Genomic DNA, 24,955 nt, shown 5'->3' on the forward strand with positions numbered 1-24,955 from the left:
GATATGGGAGCAGTTCTAATGTTCCTGGTGGAATCTTATTAATGGGGAGATTGGGTGTTCAGTGCAGAACATGTAAGATCTCTGAGAAATGCCAGGCCAACTATTTGGAGGCTTGGAATATTGACGTGAAAATCAACCTGCTTCCGTGATGAAAGGTAACAAGGATTTTGATGGAAACTGAAAGATGTGTCATTTAAAAAAACACGAATCAATTTAAGCATTGAAAAAAAAACATTCTACAAGCACGCTTTTCCCCCGAAGGTGAACCATCTGTCTGTCTGAAGCTTGTCTACCGAGCTAACAGTCTCACAACAGAATCTACGCAGTGACATTGATCCATATCTTTGATCACACTCTATCTGATGTACTGTACAGCATCTCTGCCAACTCAGCGTTTATGCTGGCTGGGTAGTTCAACCTAACACACCAACATCGCATCACACCCTCCAACATCAACCATTACTGAACACTCGACTCTGCATAGCTACCCGTAAAGCCCACCGTGCAACACCACGCTCAGAGCGCCATAACGACATCCTACAATAATCCTCTCTTTTCCGGGCGCTCCCAGGACGCCTTGAAGACGGAGCTGAAGGAGAACGCGGTGCTGGGCGCCGAGTACAGAGAGCTGCAGAACGTCCTGATGGTGGAGAAGCAGGAGGCCGTGTGTGTGTTCGACAAGAAGAACCGGGCCCAGGGGTCTTTTCACGACCACAAACAGGTGCCCACTCTTCCAGACATGACGCATTAACCACATCCCATCCACTGTGTTACCAACTAGGTTTCTCCCACAAACATTGCAGGCTGAACTTTATGGTCGTCAGTTCTACTGTATGTAAGGACCAACTTTAAGCGACTTTAACTTTGGATCTTGGGGATGTTTTGGTTGTGGCAATATGCATAAAGTACCTGGACAACATAGGGCGTCAACACAGGGCACACAAGACAAGGACGGAACTCAAATCAATGCGGCGTTACGGCCACACTTAACACTGAACTTGCTTTTAGTGTTTACCAGGTGATGGAAGGGCTCTTTGCACGGGCAGTGGCTTTAGTAGAGTTTTGGTTGGGCAACCAATGAGGAGGTTACTGCAGCAATCTAATAACGAGGAGATAACTGGCGTGTAGGAGGATGATGGATGCGATGTGATACAATGTTGATGTAGGCTGGCCACATGGGAGTGGAGGAGGGAGGGAGAGTCGCATGCAGATACGTGGAGACAAAGTTCATCCGTTTCAACTGGTCTTTGGTCTCGGGGTGCTCTGAGGGAATGATGTTGCTGCTTTAGTTTGGTGATAGAATACGTTCTGGGAGAGCGAAGTGTAACATTCCCAACAAGTCTAGAGAAGCTAGAAGAGACAACAGGAACCCTAACCCAAGCCGTTTGAGTACTTTGTTCTTCTTAGACAGTTTAACTTTGCTGTTCAGGGGAATAGCGGATGACAACCATTTCCAAAACCTTAATAACCACGTTGCCGCTGCAGTAAGCAATAAACATTAGTTGTTCCAAAAAATGACTAATAGGGCCTACCTTTACTCGAGCAAATTCTTCATCTAACTGCATGAATGTTATCAAGTGAGAAATGCATGCAAAAATAAAATCCTGTGGACAGGATTTGCCACGGTCATGATCAAAGCCTGATTTTCTTTTACTCTCAATTCAGCCCCCGCCATTTTTTGTTTGTTTCAGCCCGAGACATGTTTAACAGCAACTTTCTATCATTCCTGCTCTCTATCCAAATTCATATCAATTACTTCACCACAATTAACATTATCTCTCAGGAGTCTACACGCCGAACAAGGATTAATCTCATCAGCATGTGTGCCTTTTCTTGATTTAGTCGATACATTTCACGAGACGTTTCAGTCCGTTTCCTGATGTCTTTGTGATCACAGTGTAAGTCCTCCGTTGTCATTCCCTGCTCTCGACTTCACAAGCTTTTTAACCGTGATTGCTGGCTGAGTTCACTTTGGGGGAAAGGGAGACGAGAGACGGGCTGCCAACATCGTCCCGTGTTGCAGGATCATAGCCGGCTGTTGCCTGACAGCCCAGAGTGAGGTAGTGTGGGTAGGAATGATGACAAGCATCACACTCCATTCCTGTCAGAGAGACTGCGCCTGCATGGTTGGTCATACAGCAGAGAGAGCCAATGGGGAACCCAGTACTTGGGCAACCTGGAAGCGTCTAATACTTCCCTCACCTTGGAAGGAGGCTTACAAAGGTCTGCTTTGTAAGCCCCCCCCCCCTCAGCAACAATCCCAAAATCTTGAAGAGCAGTTTGGCCCCCTCTACTCTCCAGGATCGTCTAGTTGTTCGTGGTTCACCTCAGCGTCCTGTTGTCTCTTCTTGTACTTGTAAGCATTGTTTTGTTTCTGTGGAAGCCCCAAGCTCTCAGGTTTTAACAGGGTGCGTTTTAACAGCATTCCTGTTATTGTCTTTCATTCTGCAGTTGATGGCTGAGCTAATTCGCTTTCGTTCTTTTATGCACCAGAGAGCATATTGCCAAGCAATGATAAGCTTTGTAGGAAGAGTGGAGAAATGGCTAGGGAGAGAAAAAAAAGTACAAAATACACAAAAAAAAGGCAATGGCATCTATCAGAATTGAAACCCCTTTGCTTAAAACTGTGTTCAAATAATAAAGCGAGCAGCATGTCTTTCCAAGAGACTAGGAATAATTTGTGGTTTCGGTGGGGGGTTCATGACTCTGTGTGTATGTGTAAAATATGTCTTGAGGGGATTGGTATAAAGTTAAACTGGGTGAAGTAGAAATATTTTACTCATCAGCTTTGCAGTCACAGAGTTTGCCTCGGCTAGAACAAAACTGCTGAAGCATTTAGAGAAAATTAACCCCCCATCCTGGCAGCCAGATGTGACTGGATACTGATGAGTGCACACGAGTGGGCAGAGAAACCAAGAGACTGTGAAATTCCTGTCAGGCCCGTGTACTGCAGAATGGGCTATTGACTGCTTTCTCTATTCCCCTCCATCATTCTTCTTGAACACTGCCATTAATTTCCTCTCCTGCCTTACCAATCCTTTTTCCCTGCCTTCTCTCTCTCTCTCTCTCTCTCTCTCTCTCTCTCTCTCTCTCTCTCTCTCTCTCTCTCTCTCTCTCTCTCTGGCGCTCTCTCTCTCTCTCTCTCTCTCTGGTGCTCTCTCCACAGCTCTCTTTGTTGCAGAATAGGATGCACATAGCTGTGGTGAAATCCTTCAGACAGCGTAGCCTGCACAGCCAGGCTGAACTGGCTCACTTCCAGGTCCTCTCTAACGAGAACAACCACAAAATAAAAAGTGTCCAGGTACGTGTCACATGGCTACCACTATGGGAATGCACAGACCAACACAACACGCACTATACATTCCAGCTCGAATGCACTATCCTTCATTTGCATTCCCATGTCAAGCTTGATAGATAGTTTTAGCATTTTAGTTATTCTGAAAACTATAGTAGGTATCACAGTAACAGACTTTTGTGAATGGCAGGTGTGTGTGTGTGTATCCAGAGTTGTAATGTGGTCTGGCTGGTGCAGTGCCCCAGCCTACACAGTCAGGAAACCCAGGCAGAGCAGAGTGAAACTAGGCACAGTGGAACAAGCAGCAGGATCACCTGCAGCTAGCCACAGTTAAGCTCGCCAGCCCTGTCTGTACATCCAGGCGTCACAGGGATGGGGGGCGGGGGGGGGGGGGGCGTGATTGATGATGTGTACAGTGGGGTGCCTATGCGGTGACCCAGCGTCCGAGGCTGACCTCCGCCGCCACCGCCTCCCCCTTCCAGATTGCTCCGTACAGCCTTCTCTCCCATAGGACAGCTCTCTCTCCCACAGGACAGCCCTCTCTCCCATAGGACAGGTCACCTCTGCCTCTCTGTGCTTTCACAGTCAGGCCCTGTGTGGGGAACAGGCCCGGGGCGAACACACGAGACATCCCCAGTACAACCACCCTATTGTGGGTTGAATTACCTCCCTAAACCCCCCTCTCCTCCCCCAACCCACCCCCCAGCCCCCCCCCCCCCCCCCCCCCCCCACCTCCACCGGAGAAAAAAGTTACACAAAAAAAGGTGCATATTCTGCAAGGTTGCATGAAGAGGAGTGAAGACCTTCAATTACAGGATAATGGCTGCCTAATCTGTGCCGAGACGTGAGAAGAGGTCAGAGCGGACAGGGGAGGAGAGTGATGGATCTCCACCAAACGTCCTGTCCTGTGTCACCGATCAAGAAGCAGGTGGCGTTCATCCGTAGAAATGCACTTTTCCCCCTCTTTTCCCGGCGTCTCTCTCGCTCTCTCCCTCTTTCTCTCTCTGTCTCTCTCGCTCGGAGGTGCACAGTCGCTTTGCGTTGCATGTCTGTCTGACCGACAGCCGTGCTTGTCCGGTGTTCCCTACCTGCACCACCGTTACCTCCCAGATCCGGACTTGAAAACCCCTTCTCTCCCAAAACACTGATGGATTCGAACGGAACGTACATGATCTCGGGAACCTCTCTCAGTGGCCTGTACCACACGGAGAGATCTCTCTCCCAATTCCAATCCTTCCATATCTGACATGGACCTTCTGACAGGTCCCCTCCCGACAGTCCAGACAGCAGCCATGTCTCCCAGCCCAGCCCAAGGAGGCCCAGGCAGACGGCAGCTCTAGGCTGCGAGGCAGGGAGGGAGGGAGGTGGGGGGACACGGATGGGGGAGGAGCTATCAGGGAGCTGCAGAGTGTGAAGGACAAAGGAGCTGGTGTATTGAAGCGCAGCGCGCCGTCACCCGTCACAGCCCAGCGCAGGGGCCCTTAGAGCAGGCAGCACTCACTTTAACACAGACTCCTCCACAGCAGTGTGCCGTGTTCCCGGTATCCACCTACAACACGGCCACCCTCCCAGTGCCGGACTAACTGAGCATTGTATGCTTAGAGGACATCGGCCACAGCTTGTCCCCTTAACTTAACACCGTTTTTTTTGCACCAAAAGAAACGAATAACGTGGATGTGAAACGTCCAGACCTCCAGCCAGAGAGCAGTGTCCGTGTGTCTGTGTGTGTGTGTGTGGGGGGGGGGGGGGGGGAGGGGAGATATCCAAATCCATCGTGTCCACTTAACCTCACGAGCCCAAAACATAAGCGAGGTTGAGTTCGGCACTTCCACCACTAAGGCTCGCTCGCACCAGAGCCAAATGGTACTTTTTTTTTCCTTTTTTTTCAGAAAGTAGCTTCAAGGGGTTGGTGGAGGGAGGGCGAAGGGAATCCTATGGGGTGTTGGTGGGGGGAGGGGGGGGGGGGAGTGTGAGAGGGGTGCTGTCATCCTGTTACACTGCTGCCAGAACTGGCAGTTCAGTTTTTTTTTTGTGCGTGTGTGTGTTCTGCCAGTTTACACCAGGGATGGTATAATTGACAATGGCTAACAGCATAGAGCAGTGCACCGCCTTGTTGAATGGCCGGTAATGATTGGAGCAGACGCCCACTGCCCTGGACCCCGGGGACCGTAATCCAAGATCCTGTTTCTGATATAATTGTTAGTCAGAGAATTTCTGCATGGCTAGGCCGGTTCAGATTCCCAAGCTGGTTGACAGTGCCAGGCAGTTTAATAGAAAAACTGGATGCTGAGGTTTTTAAAACAGAGAGCCACTGAACCCACACATGGTTCACCAGGAGCCTCCTGTTCCTTCTCCTCCACACAATAAGATCAGGATGGTAAGTTACTCCGACAGTAGGCACAGGGCTGGGGGACATCGTCTGTGGGGAGGGGGGTGGGGGGGACACAGACAGAGGGCTAGCCAGGGAGGTGGGGGACACACAGACAGAGAGCTAGCCAGGGAGGTGGGGGACACAGACAGAGGGCTAGCCAGGGAGGTGGGGGACACACAGACAGAGGGCTAGCCAGGGAGGTGGGGGACACACAGACAGAGAGCTAGCCAGGGAGGTGGGGGGGACACAGACAGAGAGCTAGCCTCCTCGGTATCCTTGTTGTGGCTCCACAGCACAGACGCCTCTCCCAGCTCCACCACGTCACTCTGTGTTCTTAATTAGCCCCGCCATTCATTGATTCCATTTGCTCCCCTTATTCCAACAGGAGGAGTTGTCAAATGCTATTCGCCGCATCTCCGCGTTTCTGCGCTCGCTGACAGATGACTCTACTCCCTCCGACGATGGCGCCGAGGACAAACAAGCCGGTGCCGATGCCGTTGGATTGAACAAGAAGATGCCTACAGTTCAGATAGCAGTGTAATTGGACATTCACCTGTGCCAGACAACTTACTTACCCCAGCACGCTTCACTATCCCTCCCCATCTCACTTGCAGCAGATCCATAACAATGAAACAGGTGACTTTCATGCTGCTGTCAGGACTGATCTAATTTTAGCTGGGTGAATGATTGCAATTGGCTTTGCCTCATCAGATAATTAATCTATGTCACCATTAATTGGAAAAGAGAATAATTACAGGCAGTGTTGACAGAAATTCTACGCTTCTCCAGATCCCAGGATCTAATTAGGACTAGTGAAACCCCATGACCTTAACTAGCACTTAGTACACCTCCAGTAGCCTGACCATACCCACGGGTGAGACACTTCCTCTCTCTTGAAGGCCTCTGCTTTTTTTTCATTTTTGTTGTTTCATTTTTTCCTCTGCGCCCCCCTGAAAGCTGTCTCCCTCAATCACTTTTCAATATTCAATCTTAATTTTGTGGAAGTTTAGCATTTTCAATGAGCTGGAGATGAATGATTAATGAATAAATTTAAATGCTTCATTTTGTCCATGGATCATTAGTTAAGTCCTTTGTGGGAAGGACCTGAGAAAAGAGGGAAAATTATTGAGACATTAGCCTGAAGCAATCCAGGGGTAAATAGTGTGCACAAAAGGATGTTGTGTGAGCACTATCCACTAGCTTTCCAATGAGCCCTCAGGAAACACTGCTTTCAATTTGGCGTCTCACCTTACCAGTACACCTAGTATTGAGAGATAATTGATTTTCATTTTGTCAAGCATCTTCAAACTTGTTCATGCTAATGGAATGGCACATTAATACCCCAACACAGAAGTTCTGAAGCAAATGTTAGCATAAACTAAATTACTTTGAAATATCTTGGGGTAATTGAAAATAGGTTATAGAAAAGGTACCACGGTAAATGTAAAGTGTTTTGAATTAATCCACCCAGTTGACACTGGGTGATTATGTAACATAATTATAGCTGTTAGCCCCCAGCCCTCCCGCACCTGTCTGTGTGGGAGATGCAGTGCATTTGTTGATGACCCCAGGACCTCCCATGGGGGACAGAGGGGGGCAGTGTGGAACAACTCCTTAAGTAGACTCCTGTCACTCCAATGACTATTCAAAGCACACAATCTTAGTTCAAGACAATGTTGCTCCTGTGAATGTGTGTGTAGACCCCCACTGTATTGAAAGGTGAATTTTTCCACGTACCACAGAATTGTAAGATGTTTTTCAGAGCAGGAGACAGGAGGATTTAGTCTTTGGGAAATGAAGGGTGCTATTTGGGATACAGGACGAGTTGTTACACCAGGGTGTCAACAGAGCACCGCACTGTTCCGTATATGTGCTTCTCCACAGACACACCGAAGTGCCTCAGGTTAATGGAGCCCAAACACTGGCTCAGATCAAAACCTCACTAGGCAGTGAGGCCGTTAGCTCTCGAAAAGCACCTTGATGAAATTCGATGAAAAATGTTCAGAGTGTCGGATATCTCTTATAGGCTACGTGGCCATATCTCAAAGGAAGGAACCTCCCAAACACATTTATCTACTCTCCTTGTATCTAATCCATCCATTAAATAAATGAATAGGACCCAGTCCTTGCTGTCATCGCATTCATCTGCAGGCACAGCTGCGCAAGTGACTATGTGTGTAGATATTGATGGAGGTAAAGACCTGACAGCAGACATATTCAATCCCATGTCACATGCTGCTGATGCTTTCTATGGTGAGTTAATAAGATGGCGAACATGCCTCACTGTGGCATTTTATTGTTGCGTTTTGCGACACAGTTACTGTGCGGGCATGTGCTATAAACAGCCAGTTTGTAAAAGATAGGGAGGGAAGATGAGACTCTACTGCCTGATACTAAACATTAGTGCGGAACCAAACTGAATATTGCTTCGTTTCGGTCGGTTGCGCTTGACTGATCACCTCTGGTCAGTGAGGTGAAGCCAAGTGAATCGTAGCAACACTGCATGTTTCCGGGACCAACCGAATGTCTGTCGAAGGTTTTTAAAAACATGGGAAATGAGGAGTGGGTTTGGTCCCTGTCCACTGTTGAACTGTCCTTTCTTTTTTCTTCACCGAGTGGGGAGTTGAGCCATGGAGCTGATGGGAGTCAAGTAAGGAATGTGTGTGGAGAGGTGCCACTGTGTCCTAAATATCAATGAGGGTGAGCCTGCCAAGAGAGTCCACACAACGAGGATCGAGCTTCATAGAGAGGAGCCAACAATGGCCTACTGCTAGGTCGGGTTCTCGATCAGCCTCATAGATTCAGTTAAAAACAACAACAAAAAAATGGTTATTTCATCTAAGAAAGAAATTAAAACCTTTGTTGTTTCTTTAGACATGCTGCACCTAGGTAGCCTACGTAAAGCACCTTGAGACCTCTTTGTATTTTAAAGTGTGCTATATATATGATTATTATTAGATATCAATTGCAAGCATGTCTGTCAGTGTGGAAATGTTGTGCGTCACTAGGGCTTGAGAAGCGATGCTACATCTGTGTTCTTAAAGACTATATTCAACATGCCAAACACATTTATTACAAAAGTAATATGTGTTCCTTGTGTTTCCACACTCCTTTGATTTCAAAGACATTTATCTTAACAGGATAATAATTTGTGAAAGTCTTTGACATTTGTGGCTAGCTAGCATGATAATAAATCCATGGCTTGGAACATTTTTTAGTTAATTAGAGTCAATCAATCCAAACTTTGCTCACTTACCGGTGTGAAACCAGAGTATAATGAGCAGAAATCATCATGGTGATTGGAAAACACAAATTACAGCTGTTAAAGAGAAACTCATCCACTCCTTTTCGGTTGATGCCAACTCCTGCTGTGAGGATTTAGAAATGCTGTGGCATTCTTTTAATAGGTGTTTGGGGGAAAGTGCCCCTCAATAATTACAAGCCTTTTAGCCTCCTCCTGAGCAAAAAAAACAAACACCTGCATATATAAAATGCCAATGAAATGTTAAACAAACATGTTTAAACATGTTTATTTAAAGTCAGTGTGAAATATGCTGAGGTTGAGAGGAACCAAACAGCGAATCAGAGCATACTTTGTAATTCACCTTACTCACCTTGTGTGCATGTCAACTTTGGTAGCACGGCTACTGTACATATAGTACACAATGCATATTTGTATTGATATGACACATAATGGTGCAGTGCTGTCTTTCCCTTGTAATAATGTAAGTACAAACACTTCACTTCTGGTCAGTGTCCAAGTGGCTCTGCCGTGTATGCCGCTGTGTGTGCTTGAGCTCAGTGACAGAGTAGTGTACACTGTGTCTCATGGACTCAAGGCCTTCCTCTGAGTTTGTCGGTCCCCATGCTAGTTACACCATACAGGACTTGGACATGACATGATTTATAGGACAATCAGTGATTTAAAAGGCCGTATGGTGATGGTTAAAGAGCTATTTATATGATTCTTGACGCCCTCCAGACACACACCATTATTATTGTTTATGAGGTGAATGAAAACCTTTTCCTGGTCGGGGGACCTTCATTCACTCATAGAAACTACACTGACCACAACACCCTTGGATCAGTTACTACAACATCTATGACATCACCACTGGAAGTCATTTCTTGTTTGGGGCTGTTAGAATGGGGAGGGCGGAATGTTGTTGAGCTTATGTCGCCAGGGTTGGGAACAGCAGCTTGCCATTGTATTAATTATTGTCAGAGAATCCAAGGAGTGTAGATAATACAAAATGCACTGGTTGGTCCCGTTTGTTTCACTTGTCAGTGAAGTGAATAATTGGGAGTGCTGACCATATTAGACACAGGGAATTTATAAAAGATACAATTCCAATAGTCAGAACACAAAGTACGACTGGAAATTAAAAGCTTAATGTCTCAGAATTTCAAATCAGTTTGGAATAATTTGTTGGCTTGTTGTTGCCAGTGAACTGTTTATTACTGTGGTCCTGTTTCATAGTTCAAGCATGTACATGGAAATAATACACTTTCGAAAATAAAAGGTCATTTTTTTACATATTTGGTATTTGATTTAGATGTTTGATGTTTTGAGTCATGGAAAATGTTTGTCTTCGATTGCCAAACTGAAGACACTGCATTTGCTTTTCAGATGACGTCACATTGTGTAACATATTTTCTCGACACTTAAAACATTACTTTCAGGGCTCAACAGCATTGATACAATTTAGGTGTGAGTGTGTGTGAGTGTGTCATGGGGGGGTGGGGGGGTGCTAATACAATGGGGCTCATCTTGCAATTCTCCCAAGGAATAACTATCAGTCCTGCAACAGCAGCTTTAGCGTCCCTAGGTGACCGCGCCACTGAGCCCATGCTCGCTCCAACGCACCCCACTCCACGCCTGCTGCCACCCTGAAGGTAGATGCATCACGCTGGGGAGACTGCACCCCCTCTCCCCTCAGCCTCCTCGCTGCTCCTCCCCACTGTGGGCCCTTGTGGCTCCCCGCACCCTGACTCTCACCCCCACACACACGCTCATCTCCCTGCTCCCCCCAGACCCTCCCCCAGGTAAGCCTCTGGACCACCCCCCTGGCCTCCCCCCCCACTGCTTTAACCGGCTATCCTTTGTCATTTGAGAATGCCATGTACTCGCCGTCTCTCTCACACACACACACACACGCGCGTGCTCCTGTGCTCAGTCTAGAGGGGACTCCGCCTGTTCCTCTCTCTGCTCACCTCCCGGCTGCTGGCGGGCTCTGTGAGCCGTGTCTGTGGTGACGACGCCATGTGTGGAGGGTCTGGGGGTTTCAAACAGCAGGCCCTCCCTACTGCAAATAAGAGCAGACGACCGAATACACGGTAGACTCCCATTGACTCCCAATCACTAACGTTTCACTAAGTGGGAAAGTGCACAGCCTCCCCAAGCAGTGAGTGATAACTTTGTGTCGGTCACAAGTGGTTGAAACAAGGATTAATGAATGGATCAGAGGTATGCATTTTATTGTGACGAGGATTGATCCAAAACATTACAAAACTACAATGAATTTAGAAGCAGCTGCAATAGCAACAACCGTGTTTGCTCTGTGTTGTAAATAATGGGCCTCCCTCCATTTGTCATGAATCACATTTAATCTTGTGACCTTATCTACAAATACAACTATTTAGTTGGGAGTTTCGGGGTGGTGGTTCCAGGGGCAACCTATACATGATTATTATCCCTAGTTAAAGCTTTGAAATTAATCTTGTACTTCTCTGTATATATTCAACTTAAGATGTTGTGGAACATGGAGTACAAACGAACAGTGTTGGAGCTCCAACACAAGAATGAACGTGTCTTAATGTTTCCCTCCTGGATATTCTGCTATGCCATCCTTTATAGATTTATTGACAGAGAAGAGCTACTTTTAACGGACAGACTTCTGGGAAGAGAGATAAATTAAAACTTTCACTGTGAAGGTTGGCATACCAGCACACTTAGTTAACAAAATATGTTTTTACAAACAAGATGATATCACCCTCTCCATGATATTAATATGATATGTTCTGTGATCTGTAAACGGCTGGTTATCTTGCTTTTCCACGATAAGAGAAAGTGCAGAGGATTTCCGCTTGGCGAGCACATTTGGGCTGAATCTTTCACACATCACAAATTGCAGATGGGAAGCAGTGATCTTGAACAGCTGATCACATTTCCGTGACCATCTGACACCTTCCATTTAGGAAAATAATACTTTCTATCTTAGCATACCCTCTGCTGCAGCCAGCAAAAGGAATTATGCCTTGTAGACGTTGCTATGCACAACTTCCATCTTCTCCTTGTTTTATTTTTGCTGGATTGATTAGATTAAAGGCTCGGTTTTTAATCTGATATTCATCTGTAATTATCTGGGCAGGATGTGGGCTTGTGTTATTTCCTGTCTTTTTATTGATAAACACAACACTGTTCTTTTCTTTATCAGTATAAAGTAATTACTTATATTATTGGAGGGCACAGTTTGTGCTGATTGAATGAGTATAAGTCACAATAGTTACAACTGTGGTTACTAACATTAATAAGCATGTTCTAGGCTGAGAATGCATCCATGACATTCAGAAATGAATCTACTGTATTAATTGGGGTTTGTACTATTGTAAGATTGTATTAAAAGAGTACATCTTTCAATGTTGCTGCACTGTCCATCTCATGAACAGTGCCAAGTAAAATTGTGATTTGACTCTTCATTGTATGTCAAGTGTACTGATGTCCACTTGCTTAGGGTGACAATTCACCTTATCATGATCATCTTCACAAACATGCACTCCAGACTCTCAGCTGATTCTCATTTTGCTTGAAGTTATTAAATCACTTTTATCATCACCTGGCCTGACGTAGACATGTGATTCCTTCTGACTACTCTTGCTTTGTTTTTAAAGAAACAATGGCATATTGTCCAGTGTTTGTGCACTCCTATTTCTTAAGTATAGGAAATAAAAGCATGGAAAGCATGAACAAACATTGTAATTCTTTATACAAGGAATAGATAGGAAATGTGTAATATGACAGATAAATATGAGTGGGGTTAACTGGTATAGAGAGAGTTGTAAATCACTGTACTGTGATTCTTTGTCTCAAAGGGTTTAATTAGTCTAGAAATTCTTCTCTTATCAGATGACCCCCCCTCCCTCTCCTCGCTGCAACAACCTACAGCCATAATGTCCTGCAATCTGAAGACCAGTGGTCTCAGGAGACTGAGTTGCAACAAAGAGCTGAAAGAGTTAGAAATGGTCATTTCATAGTGCTAGGATGGCTCGCTAGAGGCTTAAGCAATGTCGTGCTAATTTAGTCTTGGCACACAACGGAAATGTAGAACTGTAATGGGCATATGGTAAGTCTTTTGAAAGAGGTTGAACTAACCAATCAGCTGCATTGGGTTTTTATGGCACCTTGAAAAACACACATTTAATAATTGCGTAACTATGTTCACAGTTGAAACCAAGCACCCCACTGACTAACCATTTAGCATATAGGTTAGACAAGGACATTTCTTTGTTAGATATTCAAGACCTCCCGATTAAATCTCTAGATCTTCTTTTAAATGCTATCTATGTGTGGCCTCCGTTACAGTATGGTAGCATGATGTTTGGTCTATTTCATAGTACATGAACAAGTCCATTTATCCCTATCTGTCATTTGATAACTTGCAAGGTATCTGTCAGTTCTAGTCCCAGGGGAACACTGTATGTGTGGGTTTTTGCTCCAATTGAGCTCTTTATTTAATTGACAGTTCACACTACTAATAAGTATTTTTGGCACATATATAATTATAAATATATATAATTACATTTATATATAATTAGCTTGAATGTTCAGGGACTCTTTTACTTTTCTTTACTTTTCATGCATGTAGCCTTTATGGCATTTGTAAGAATGAGCATATTCCTCCTTAGTATATGCTGTGCATACAGTGGTGGGTGAACCTGTTGTTGGCCTTGACATGCAGACAGACTCACTGCACCACTGTGACATATTAACCAACATGAGCCCAAATGTGTATAAACCTGCAGTTTTCTCTCATGATCGCAGTACACCTTGCATATCCAGGCATAATCAATCAAGTATTGGACTTGAGACCTTTGTTTATGTTTGTCTCAGAGCTAGGCCTAAGGGCATGTAACAATCATCTGTAAAGTGGACTTTTTTGTTATATTATCTATTTTTGTTTTGATGTCGAAATGAAATTTACACTTGAACATGAGGCCTATATTACTTACTTAAAGTCACTGTGCACTGTGTTACTGCAATGTGGATAGTATCCATAGTGCCCAGTCAATGATCATACCTTGTCTGACCAAATATAAGAAACTCTTATGCATTTTGAATATGCATATTACCTCAGTCCCAATGCAATGCATACTGTAGGACTAAAGTTTGTTAAAAGAGCACCTTCTTTTGAAGGACTTGCAGGCACAGAATAAGATGAGGGGTTATTTTGGCGATGGAGATTAAGGCAGGGGCTTTTTGTCATTTGTGCGAGACAAGCCATTCATCCATCCAGTTCACAGCCAAAAAAAGGCTGGTCCCAGAAATTAGCAGTTTCAGCTCAGCAGCAGAGTCGTCGGGCTGTGAAGGCAGAGAGAAATTGACTAATTAGCAATGCGCACTAAAACTTGACGGTTCTCTCTATAACAGCGAGGGAAAGACTAGGTTTTTCTCCCCCTTTCTCTTTTCTTTCTTCCATAGATGTTTGAAATCGCAGTCATTTACGCTCGACAGTTTTTACAATAGCCTTGAGCCATAATTTTGCGAGTCTCTCCAGCATCCATACCCCTGCATGGTCTCTCTCCACCGGCCATGCACGACCGTTTCTCTCCCCAACCGTGGATTTCCTATTACTCTCGTTACGACTCACTGAGCCCCAGGCCCAAGGATAATGATGTGTTGTTTCTTGGTAGCATAATTTGTCACACGTATATTTCTTCTTCTTCTTCTCTTGCAGAAAGCACAGCTCCCTCTCACACACTCACACACTTCTTGTTAATTCAGAAGAACAAATGATCAACGTCAACAAATAACGAGAAATAGTGACTTTATGAGTTGGAATCAATGATTATTCTGAGGCACCGACCATAGACTTTAAAGGAAAGGATATTTCTTTACAAAGGAGAACAAAGGAAAGTCAAGTGAAAATATTTGGAACCTGAAGCTTACTTTATTTTTTTTGTGAAGCTCTGAAGTCAGGTAAGTTTGGCTTGTTCTCAGGCAAGCTGCTCACATCATTTAGTTGTGACAGGCGCTTTACAGAATGTGGCGACAACGAAACAAGGTACAGGACGTTTGTATCAAGTCTACAAACATAATTGATAAAGTAAAATCATTTCTACGCCTTAGAAGTATCGAGATGTGTTCGTATTTCATTAATATTGCTTGTATATCTGCATTTAATGAATAATTTTCGATACTCACGTCTGCCTAACTCAGGTTAAAAGGAAAACGCACTCCGACAGTGATGACGGCTGTGAGAGACAAACTAATTGCTTTTGTATCGCTCCGTGCGTAAATTTGTGGAATGTGTAATGTCCTCGTTGTGGGGGTGTAGCAAGATAAGAGGAGAACGATAAGTGTTGCTTGAATACTGCATAATATCCTTGCACCGTTCCCTAATCCTACAACTTCGGTAGCGTTATCGAAGGGAAAGCGCTGCAGCATCCTATCGCAGTTTGTTTTGACAACGCGCTTCAAACCGCAGCGTCCATTAAGATCTTCGATAGAAAGAATGAATAAGAGTGACACATTGTTATTACGGTTTAGTTTTTCATTGTTTTATGGACAGAGAACGAAGTTTAAAATTATACGCTACCGTCCGAACCTTTTTCAATGGTGAATAGCCCGACGTCGTCATGTTTGTTTACCGGTTTAATCGGATGAATATCTATTCAACGTTTAAGCGTGGTATAACGTGAAGTTCTTGGAGATAAATCCCTGACTGCAGCTTAATAATGATATAATCTCATGTTGTTCAAAAGAGAAATGGCTTGAGGTAAATGGCTGCATGGTTTATTTGTTGCCTAGGTGGCGTTCATAGGCAGGAAGTCATGTCCAGATCGGGGGATAGAACATCCACCTTTGACCCAACACACAGTGACACCCTGCTGCACGGGCTCAATCTTTTATGGAGGAAACAGCTATTCTGTGATGTGACTCTGACTGCCCAGGGACAGCAGTTCCACTGCCACAAAGCAGTGCTGGCATCCTGCTCCCAGTACTTCAGGTCTCTCTTCTCCACACATTCGCTCAACAGCGAGGGGAGCAAAGACCAGGGGAGCAGTGGGACCCCATCTTCCTCTCCCGATGACAAGCTCATGGCCAGCACTCGGCCCATAAACAACCTGGTTCTCCAGGGCTGCTCCTCCATTGGACTAAGGTTAGTGCTGGAGTACCTGTACACTGCCAACGTGACTCTGTCCCTGGACACTGTGGAAGAAGTTCTCTCGGTCAGCAAGATTCTCAACATCCCGCAGATCACCAAGCTCAGCGTCCAGTTCCTCAACGACCAGATCTCGGTGCAGAACTACAAGCAGATCTGCAAGATCGCGGCCCTCCACGGCCTGGATGAGACCAAGAAGCTGGCCAACAAGTACCTGGTGGAGGACGTGCTGCTGCTGAACTTTGAGGAGATGTGCGCCATGCTGGACGCTCTGCCGCCCCCCGTGGAGTCGGAGCTGGCGCTCTTCCAGATGTCGGTGCTGTGGCTGGAGCACGACAGGGACACGCGTATGCACTACGCCCCGGACCTGATGAAGAGGCTGCGGTTCGCCCTCATCCCGGCCCCTGAGCTGGTGGAGAGGGTGCAGTCAGTGGACTTCATGAGGAGTGACCCTGTGTGCCAGAAGCTGCTCTTGGATGCCATGAACTATCACCTGATGCCCTTCAGACAGCACTGCAGGCAGACCATAGCTAGCAGGTGAGTGGTGTGACTCACACACACACACACACACACACACACACACACACACACACACACACACACACACACACACATACAAGAACAAACTCACATGCACAGACCCAAATACACACACACACACAGAATGTTGGTGGAGGATGACATATTGGATTAAGTTCAGGCCCAGTTAGAATACAGAGAGAGATCAGGCTGTACTGTTACAAAACAGAGAGAGATCAGGCTGTGTTGTTAGGTTTTGCAGGGTTATCAGTAGGCCTATATTGATAGTTGCCAAGTTTCAGCTGTCTGTTGTTAATATCTCCTGACTGTATGAAGTATTTTATGTAGACTGTACACCCTTAACAGGTCCATGCCTGTGTTAAAAGCCTGGATTTACATACATCAGATCTTTCTTATCTGAATATTTAATCATTGGGGTTAGGAAAGACGTTTCTTATTAGTACACTCCACCCGTGTAGTGCCAAAAAAGCTCAACTCAATTCCAGTGTCATTACAAAACTGCCGGGATGTGTACAACGGCCACAGTCATAACAACCATAAACCACCACGGGTTACGGCAAATATTATTGGGCGCTTTGATGTTCATGGTCATTTGGCTCAGTCAAAATGTTCAGTCATTTGGTTCACTTAGCATCACAGTTGTTCTATTCACCAGTGTCTTATATTGGATGATAAATAACATATCTTTCTAAACAGCTGTGACCTGTGCTACGTCACAGTACAAGTTTATCCTGATTACTCAGGTTGTCTGTTCTGAGTCTGCTTCAGCTCCTCAACCACAGGGCTAACTGCACAGCCGGCTTTGTGCTTTGTGTCATGACTAGCACTCCCAGAGACAGGTACAGGACAGACATGGTCTGGGACATGATCGGTCGGTAGTGCTTTGCACCACTGTTTCCGGTGGAAACAGACTTGGTGTTCTGTTTAAATGACCTCAGAAAGTTGGATGAGCCATTAGGAAGTGTTTTTGTTAGACTGGCACAACAGTATGAATATCTCATAGAGATGCGGAAATGACCACAATCCAAATACACTGCCAGAGTTACATTTGAAGGAGCAATTTATGGCATGATTAATTTCACTGTTTCTCCCAATATTTTATGGATCACAGTGGTTGGGTATCCTGTGGTAATCTGATGTGGGTGCTCTGACACAGAGGAGAGCTGCATGTAGCGCCATGCTAACTCTCAGTGAGATGCACAGATGGGTTCAAATGAACAAGGAATGAAGAATATTCATAAATAGTATCACATGACATGCCACTGATTCCCTCCTCTCAATTAATCACCATTATCTATGTCCAGGGTTCATTTGCATATGAATAACCCCCAAACACTTAACAGTGGGCCAGTGTAGCTGACACAATACATAGAGAGGTTGGCTATTTAGTCAAGCATGAAATAGAAGAAAAAAGCACTTGTATAAATGAAAAAATAACCAACTTTGTATGACCTGAAAAATATTTTATTTGACTGAACTTTATTAGAAATAGCTACTTATGTTTGTCAAGGTGTCTGGCTGTGACGCCATGCTTTGCAAACAAACTGCAGGATATGTTGGGCAATTGGCTTCGAACTGTCACATGTGGCATCTCTACCAATGGAAATGGAGACATGTTATAGGTTAGTTGCAGGGGCTTATTTGCCTGTCAGCGTAGCAGCCTGTAGAACAGGCCTAATGACTTCACAGCTAATTGATTAGATGTCTTAAGGGTGTAATAAGCATGCAAAATGATACGTGCTCGCTGTAATAACCATGCAAAAGGTGACTGAACATTTTGACATGAGTGGTTATTATATGCATACATAATGGCATTGTTCTATAGGGATCACAAAATGTTCATTTGATTGATCAAATCAAATCTCCATTTGAGTTATCGCACTCAAAACCAAAATGTTTTGGCCATTAACACAACATGTTTCCGTTGTCGAAATGACAAATGTGCCGACGGCTTGCCACATTCACAGAATATGCACTATACAAATACCAGCAAATAACTGCCATACCACAATCCGTCATTCATATTAGGGATTATAAGGGTCGAATTCTTCCCTGGTTCTGTGTTAGTTTCTTCAATTCAGACTCTCTGGGTTCATTTGTCTTCCCCCCTGTTGTGTTTGGCTCCTTCATAACAGGATCCGTTCCAGTAAGAGGCTGGTCCTGCTGGTCGGGGGCCTGCCCCCTGGACCTGATCGGCTGCCCAGTAATCTGGTCCAGTACTACGACGACGAGAAAAAGACATGGAAGATCCTCACAAGTAAGTGGCTCGCCGGCCCTCCTTCTACCTGAAGACCCCTGACGGTTATGAATGAGTCAGGTGGCTGAGCGCATAGGGAATCGGGCTAGTAGTCTGAAGGTTGCCAGTTTGATTCCTGGCCGTGTCAAATGACGTTGTGTCCTTGGGCAAGGCACTTCACCCTACTTGCCTTGGGGGGAATGTCCCTGTACTTACTGTAAGTCGCTCTGGATAAGAGCGTCTGCTAAATGACTAAATGTAAATGAATGAATGAATGAAGGGATTGGACATGTGAGGGAGTATGAATGTGCATAGTTGCCTTTTGTGAATAAATGAACGAACGAATGAATAAAGAAAAATAAAATGCGAACGTGCTAATGTACAAAAATGAGCAGCAATGGAACAAACAATTCCTTAGACGAGGCATGACAGTTAACATCCCAGTTAATGACAGCACAATAACCAAGTATAGAGGGAAGCGATCCTGGGGCGATTCCTCGAGCACAGGTTCATTTGCAGGTAAAAATGAGAGAAAGAGTTCCTTAAATCCTTGAGGTAATGATGTATCACTATCACTTTTAATATAAGTTTTGAATCAGAGCGTGACTTTACACCACTGTAGGGCTTTATGCCTGGGTTCCCATGTTTTTCGCTGAAATCTCCTGGCAAAGATGCATGGCGAGATCCGCTTGACTCTGACGATCTACTGAAGTGTAGACGAAACAAAGCGAAATGACATGTCACTGTCCAACAGCTTCTCAAAGGACGCTCTAATGTTTAGTACTGAGGTAGGGCACTGGGTAGACGCTACCTTTTGTTCTTGGGAAAGAAAGCAAGGCGAGAGGAATACAGATGTACATGGCTTTGAAAAGATTTTTGCTTCACGTTTGCTGTGCATTATATTTGCTTTAAAGTTTAGACGAAAATAAGATATTTAAGGTGCAAATTCATCAAAGTTGTTTTAATGTGAAGGTAACATTGTACCACAATTCAGGCTGTGAACCTCAAAACGGTCCGTTTACAAAAATAGAAACCCTCGAATAATTCTTACAATCCTGCAAGTGTGCAATGACAAAGGGTAACGCACCTCCAGGAATACAGTATCATCCTCTCCTCTCGGTCCGAACTGTCTACGCTGACCTTTACAGAGCACCACTATGTGCCTGCCACACTCCAAAGGTCGACCAAGTGATAATGGGAAACCCCATTTGTCCTTTGCATCATCATCTGTGCTCCTATTGAGTTGTTGTCCTGTGCTTTGGTGTGGGCTATACCTCACTAATGCTTCATTCATACATATTAGAGACCCTGGTTTACCTGCTGTCAGCTTGACCTCCCGCCCTCCTCATTCCCACTTGGTGTCTGCCTTGCTGATATTTCCTGTATTGTGACTCATGATGGCATGTCACTATTACGAGTCTTCTAATAGTGCAAATGATCTAAAAAATGACAGCCATATCCATTTACTGTCTGTCTATTAATGACATCAGTATGAGCCCCACATCAGATGTTTATCTGGCATGTTTAATCTTGTGTTCCTAAACAGCATTTCTCATTCAAATCGTTACACTCCTAGAGCGAAAGTGTCGAAAGTGAAAGGTCAATAGGGATTTCCATCATTCAAAACGAAAAAGTTAACTCTCAAATGGCCCGTGGCCGTGTGGAAGGACAAAACTGCAAAATCATCCCCTTAACACATCGCTGGCAGGCTGAAGTAGCTTCCACACAATGGATGTGGAATAGAAGATTATTAACATTCAATCATAAGTTTTCAATGAGCCGAAGCCTGAGAGGGACAGAGTTTGATTAAGACATTCATCAACACAATTTAGGAAGAAGCCTGATCCCTCTCATGGTGTCAGATCTCTCCTGCTTCTGGTCGCTTCTAATGGAACGCTTGCCATCTAGTGTGCCTACGCAGGCGTGCAGGAGGGGGAGTACAGTGACACAAGCTGGGTCACGCTGCTGGCAGGCTGCCCTCCTCAGGTGCCCGCAATGAAAGCAACATCACGTGTTCACTTGTCGAAAGCTATCTTAACCCTAGCCCTTAAAGAATAGAAAACGAATGCTTTTGAGACGTGGTTGGAGCGACGCGAAGTAGCGTTTGGTGGAGCAGTGAGAAGGAGCTGTGGAGGGGTCCGGCTGAACCGAACGTGTGCTGCTATGCAGAGGTGTCTGACTCCCTCTAGTGAGCCGGGTCGTTACTGTCCATCTCTAAGGGCCGGCTTAGCCAACCCATTGTTGCTTACACAGCACTGCAGGCTTTTGGCTAGCTGTAGGTTTGAGTTAAGGTATAAACTAAGTGAAATGCAAATGCCAGAGCATCACAACGACTAGTTGGTAGGTGATGCCCCTTATAACTGTAAGCCTGTGACAGAACAGGTTTTTGGCTAAAAGCCAATGGCTTAGACAGTGGAGGTCCTAAAGATGTCTTCCATGATTTGGATCCTTGGTGCTCTGAGAAGGTGTTCACAGTGATATTTTTTGGGTTTGTTGGTATGTCAGATGTTGTCACTACATCCTGGAACCATGAGACAACCGCCAGAAAACAAGAACTTCCCATCCAAATCCCCATAACACTGACGGAACCATAATGCAAAAAAGAAATAACACATGTAAGGAAATCAATAGGAAATCGCACGTCTGTAGCCTTTGAAGCGCAGTGAAGGCAGGAAGTTGAATCCCCCCGCCCCCTCCCCCTCCCCTCTCCAGCGCTCTGAGATAGAGCTGTGCCTCGAGTCTCCCCCACAGAGGGTGGAGTCAATGTCTCCCAACCAGAGTGAGACAGTAAGGAGAGGCCAATCGGAGAGGAGCGAGATTCAAGGCTGTCTAATTCTACGGCAACTGTGATCCATCAGCCGGTGGGGAGGTGACAGGTGGAATGACTGATGGAGACAGACAGGTGGGCTTCACCATTCCACTGATTTACGCTCAAAAGGCGCCGGGCCCGAGATTTATTGAGTGAACACGATCGTGTTCATTATGACTGTCACCTAACACCATTTCTCTCCAACTCAGTGGGGTCACTTTAGCAGGGGAAGATGAGACAGAACGTCCCAAATATACAGTACACACTGTTAGGGATACTACCACCTGCCTAGTGCACTGTTCTAACGTTCTGTTTTCTACCTGTGAGGTTTATTTTGACTTGGAGTCAAGCATTAGTATGTTTTGGGTTTGTGTTTTAGTTGAAACGTGTTAGTTGAAAGTCCTGACGGATTTTAGTTTAGTTCAGGGTCTCTTCACAAACTAATATAACTTAGTCACTTGTTTTACTGTTGATTCTTATGACTTTGCCCTTTGTTGTGTCTCTGCTCGTCTAGTAATGCCTTACAACAGTGCCCATCACTGTGTGGTTGAGGTGGAGAACTTCCTGCTTCTGCTCGGTGGGGAGGACCAGTGGAACCCAAACGGTACTACAAGAATGAACTCCACTGTGACACTGTAAACAGCGAGATATGTTCGAGTGTCTCCCTTATGAGTGGATCCTAATTGATCTCTTGTTTGGCAGGCAAACACAGCACTAATTTTGTCAGCCGCTATGATCCCAGATTCAATAGTTGGATACAACTTCCTCCTATGCAGGAGAGGTGAGTGCATGAGAACATGAACGGCCGGATACGCATACTGTACACCTGCGCAACTCACAGACCCACACATACACAATGTCCACCCCCCCTAGCAAACACACACCCGCCCGCGCGGCTCGGCTGTTTATAACTGTTCAACGAATGTGTCATGACGGTTTTAATGATGTTGTCTGGCTGACACCTCTTCCTCAGGAGAGCCAGTTTCTTCGCCTGCCGCCTGGATAAACACCTGTATGTGATTGGCGGCAGGAACGAGACGGGCTATCTCTCCAGCGTGGAGTCCTTTAACCTGGAGACTAACGAGTGGAACTATGTGTCATCTCTGCCGCAGCCTCTGGCTGCTCACGCAGGAGCAGTGCACAACGGGAAGATATACATCTCAGGTTAGAGCTCTCCTCTCTTACTTAGCCTAGCGCGGGCCGACGTCGACGCGCATTCCGATGTGGAATGCGGATGTCGGCAAAGTGGAAAAGGGTGGAGATTCCCCTTGGCGTCACGTCGCGGGGTCATTGGCGGAGAGCTCCGCCTCTCTGGCGTAAACACGGGAGCGCGTGGCTCGCGTGTCCCCGGGTGACGCGCGGCACGCCGCGGCCTGTTGGGTGCGCGAGGCATGTCGATAGCGCGCTGACGCTGCTTCCTGCCCGCTGCTGTCTTTGCAGGAGGGGTGCACAATGGAGAGTACGTTTCCTGGCTCTACTGCTACGACCCCATCATGGACGTGTGGGCCAGGAAACAGGACATGAACACGAAGAGGGCCATCCACACCCTGGCTGGCATGAGCGACCGCCTCTACGCCATCGGCGGCAACCACCTGAAAGGTGCGGTGGGGATGGTGCTTGTTTTAAGGGGGTTTGCCGGAGACGTCATTGATGTCGGTGACCTCTGTCACATAGTGGGATCTAGGACTGAATCCTCTCCCTCATGCCATCTTTCCTCCTCCTCCTCTCCCCCTCCCGCTCTTGCCCCCCTCTCTCCATCTCCCCCTCTCTTTCCCTCTCCTCTGTCCCCCTCTCTCCATCCATCCCTCTCTTTCCCTCTCCTCTGTCCCCCTCTCTCCATCCATCCCTCTCTCCATCCCTCTCTCTCTCTCTCCATCCCTCTCTCTCTCTCCATCTCCCTCTTTCACTCTCCTCAATTTCTCCCTCCGTCCCTCTTCCAGGGTTCTCCCATCTGGATGTGATGTTAGTGGAGTGCTATGACCCCAAAGGAGACCAGTGGAACATCCTGCAGACGCCCATCCTGGAGGGCCGCAGTGGCCCTGGCTGTGCCGTGCTGGACGACAGCATCTACCTGGTGGGCGGCTACAGCTGGAGCATGGTGAGGTTCCACCCACAGCCTGGGCAGCAGCTCTGACAAACCTTCCCAATGCAGTGTTGAATCGAACACTTTTTCTTTCAAGTGTTTTCAGTCTAGTCATGTAGTGCGTGACGTCCGGTGTTCGTCCAGTCTGCTTGTCAGGTAGCCCGCTGGAGCTCTTGAAAACAGCTGGAACAGGTTAAGCACACAGTGCTCCGCATTCAGGGCAGAGAAACTGACAAGTTGTGCTGTGCTTGCAGGGAGCCTACAAGTCGTCCACCATCTGTTACAGTCCAGAGAAGGGAACGTGGATGGAGCTGGAAGGGGAGGTGGCCGAGCCCCTGGCAGGACCGGCCTGCTCCACAGTCATACTACCTGCCTGTCTGCCCTTCAACAAATAGCAGCCCTCTGGGCAGAGGTGGAGGGGGAGGGACAGGGGAGAGGTGCCATGGGGACAAAGGACCATCGATAAACAGACAGTCGTCAACCAATTTTGATCGTCCAATCAGATGACGGGGTGTGTATAAATTATTTTTTTACAGGTTTGACAAGAGCACTTTCGTTATTGCCTACTGAAGGTTGGAAATGTAATCACGTATCCATGTATTTAAACCCATCTGTGTTGAAATTCTGAAAATTGTCACTTTCATGTCAGTTTTGTTGGATTGGTAGTAAGTGTTTTGGCTTCTCTTGATATAGCACGCATAGTGTCAAACTGAATTATACTAGCTTTCATATCCATCTGTATCTTGTAACTAGTAGAGGCATCAGTCAATCAAACAGAACGCGGTGTTGCTGACACAATCAACACTGGAAATAATGTGAGCAACCACAAACAGAACTGTTTAATATGCTCGTTTTTTTCTCCAAACCAAAATCATGTTTTTTTGTAACATAAAAATGGAACGTTACTCAAAATGTCCTTTGCTTGAAGTGAATCATTTTTTAAGCTGCAAGTGAGACAACTTTGTTAAACATGGATTCTGTTTATTTTGAATTATGGATGGTACAATCACATTTTTATTCCATAGCTTGTAATTGGTAAACAAAAGTAGAAGAATGGGGTGAAATGTCAAATGAGTCCTGGGTTGAGATTTTATTCTGACGTTTTCACATGTTGCTGTTAGGTTTTTCCAGAGACAACGGGAATATTTCTGAATAGATTTTCCCACAAAGGGAGAAGAAGGGCTCTGTGGTCCTTAATGCACTAATTGTGAACCTCGGAATAGTTGCAAAAAATGGTTT

General features: G+C 45.8%; 2 protein-coding genes across 3 annotated transcripts in view; both read left to right on the top strand.

Annotated features, from left to right (window-relative positions):
* LOC136958447 (coiled-coil domain-containing protein 178) overlaps nucleotides 1-6,728 on the top strand; it is a 45,149-nt gene extending 38,421 nt beyond the window's left edge. For both annotated transcript variants that reach the window (XM_067252346.1, XM_067252347.1), the window contains 3 exons: nucleotides 572-721; nucleotides 3,167-3,301; nucleotides 6,052-6,728. In XM_067252346.1, coding sequence (XP_067108447.1) covers nucleotides 572-721; nucleotides 3,167-3,301; nucleotides 6,052-6,207 — 441 coding nt within the window. In that variant the 3' untranslated portion in view covers nucleotides 6,208-6,728. The remainder of the gene's footprint in view (nucleotides 1-571; nucleotides 722-3,166; nucleotides 3,302-6,051) is intronic.
* Nucleotides 6,729-15,701: 8,973 nt separating this feature from the next.
* Nucleotides 15,702-24,111, top strand: klhl14 (kelch-like family member 14). Its single transcript, XM_067253724.1, has 8 exons — nucleotides 15,702-16,585; nucleotides 18,724-18,845; nucleotides 22,148-22,237; nucleotides 22,336-22,414; nucleotides 22,607-22,797; nucleotides 23,074-23,232; nucleotides 23,574-23,731; nucleotides 23,971-24,111. Exons 1-8 carry the CDS (start codon nucleotides 15,717-15,719, stop codon nucleotides 24,109-24,111), a joined length of 1,809 nt encoding a protein of 602 aa, XP_067109825.1. The 5' UTR covers nucleotides 15,702-15,716.
* Nucleotides 24,112-24,955: the final 844 nt, after the last annotated feature.

This window comes from Osmerus mordax, chromosome 16, assembly GCF_038355195.1.
Source record: "Osmerus mordax isolate fOsmMor3 chromosome 16, fOsmMor3.pri, whole genome shotgun sequence".
NCBI lineage: Eukaryota > Metazoa > Chordata > Actinopteri > Osmeriformes > Osmeridae > Osmerus > Osmerus mordax.

Bases quoted from the DNA above. Each gene is read 5' to 3' on its own strand.
- klhl14 (XM_067253724.1), top strand. From the start codon at position 15,717: ATGTCCAGATCGGGGGATAGAACATCCACCTTTGACCCAACACACAGT. The intron at 22,415-22,606 runs GTGAGTGCATGA...CCTCTTCCTCAG, and splicing joins CTTCCTCCTATGCAGGAGAG to GAGAGCCAGTTTCTTCGCCT. The intron at 23,233-23,573 runs GTGCGGTGGGGA...TCCCTCTTCCAG, and splicing joins CGGCGGCAACCACCTGAAAG to GGTTCTCCCATCTGGATGTG.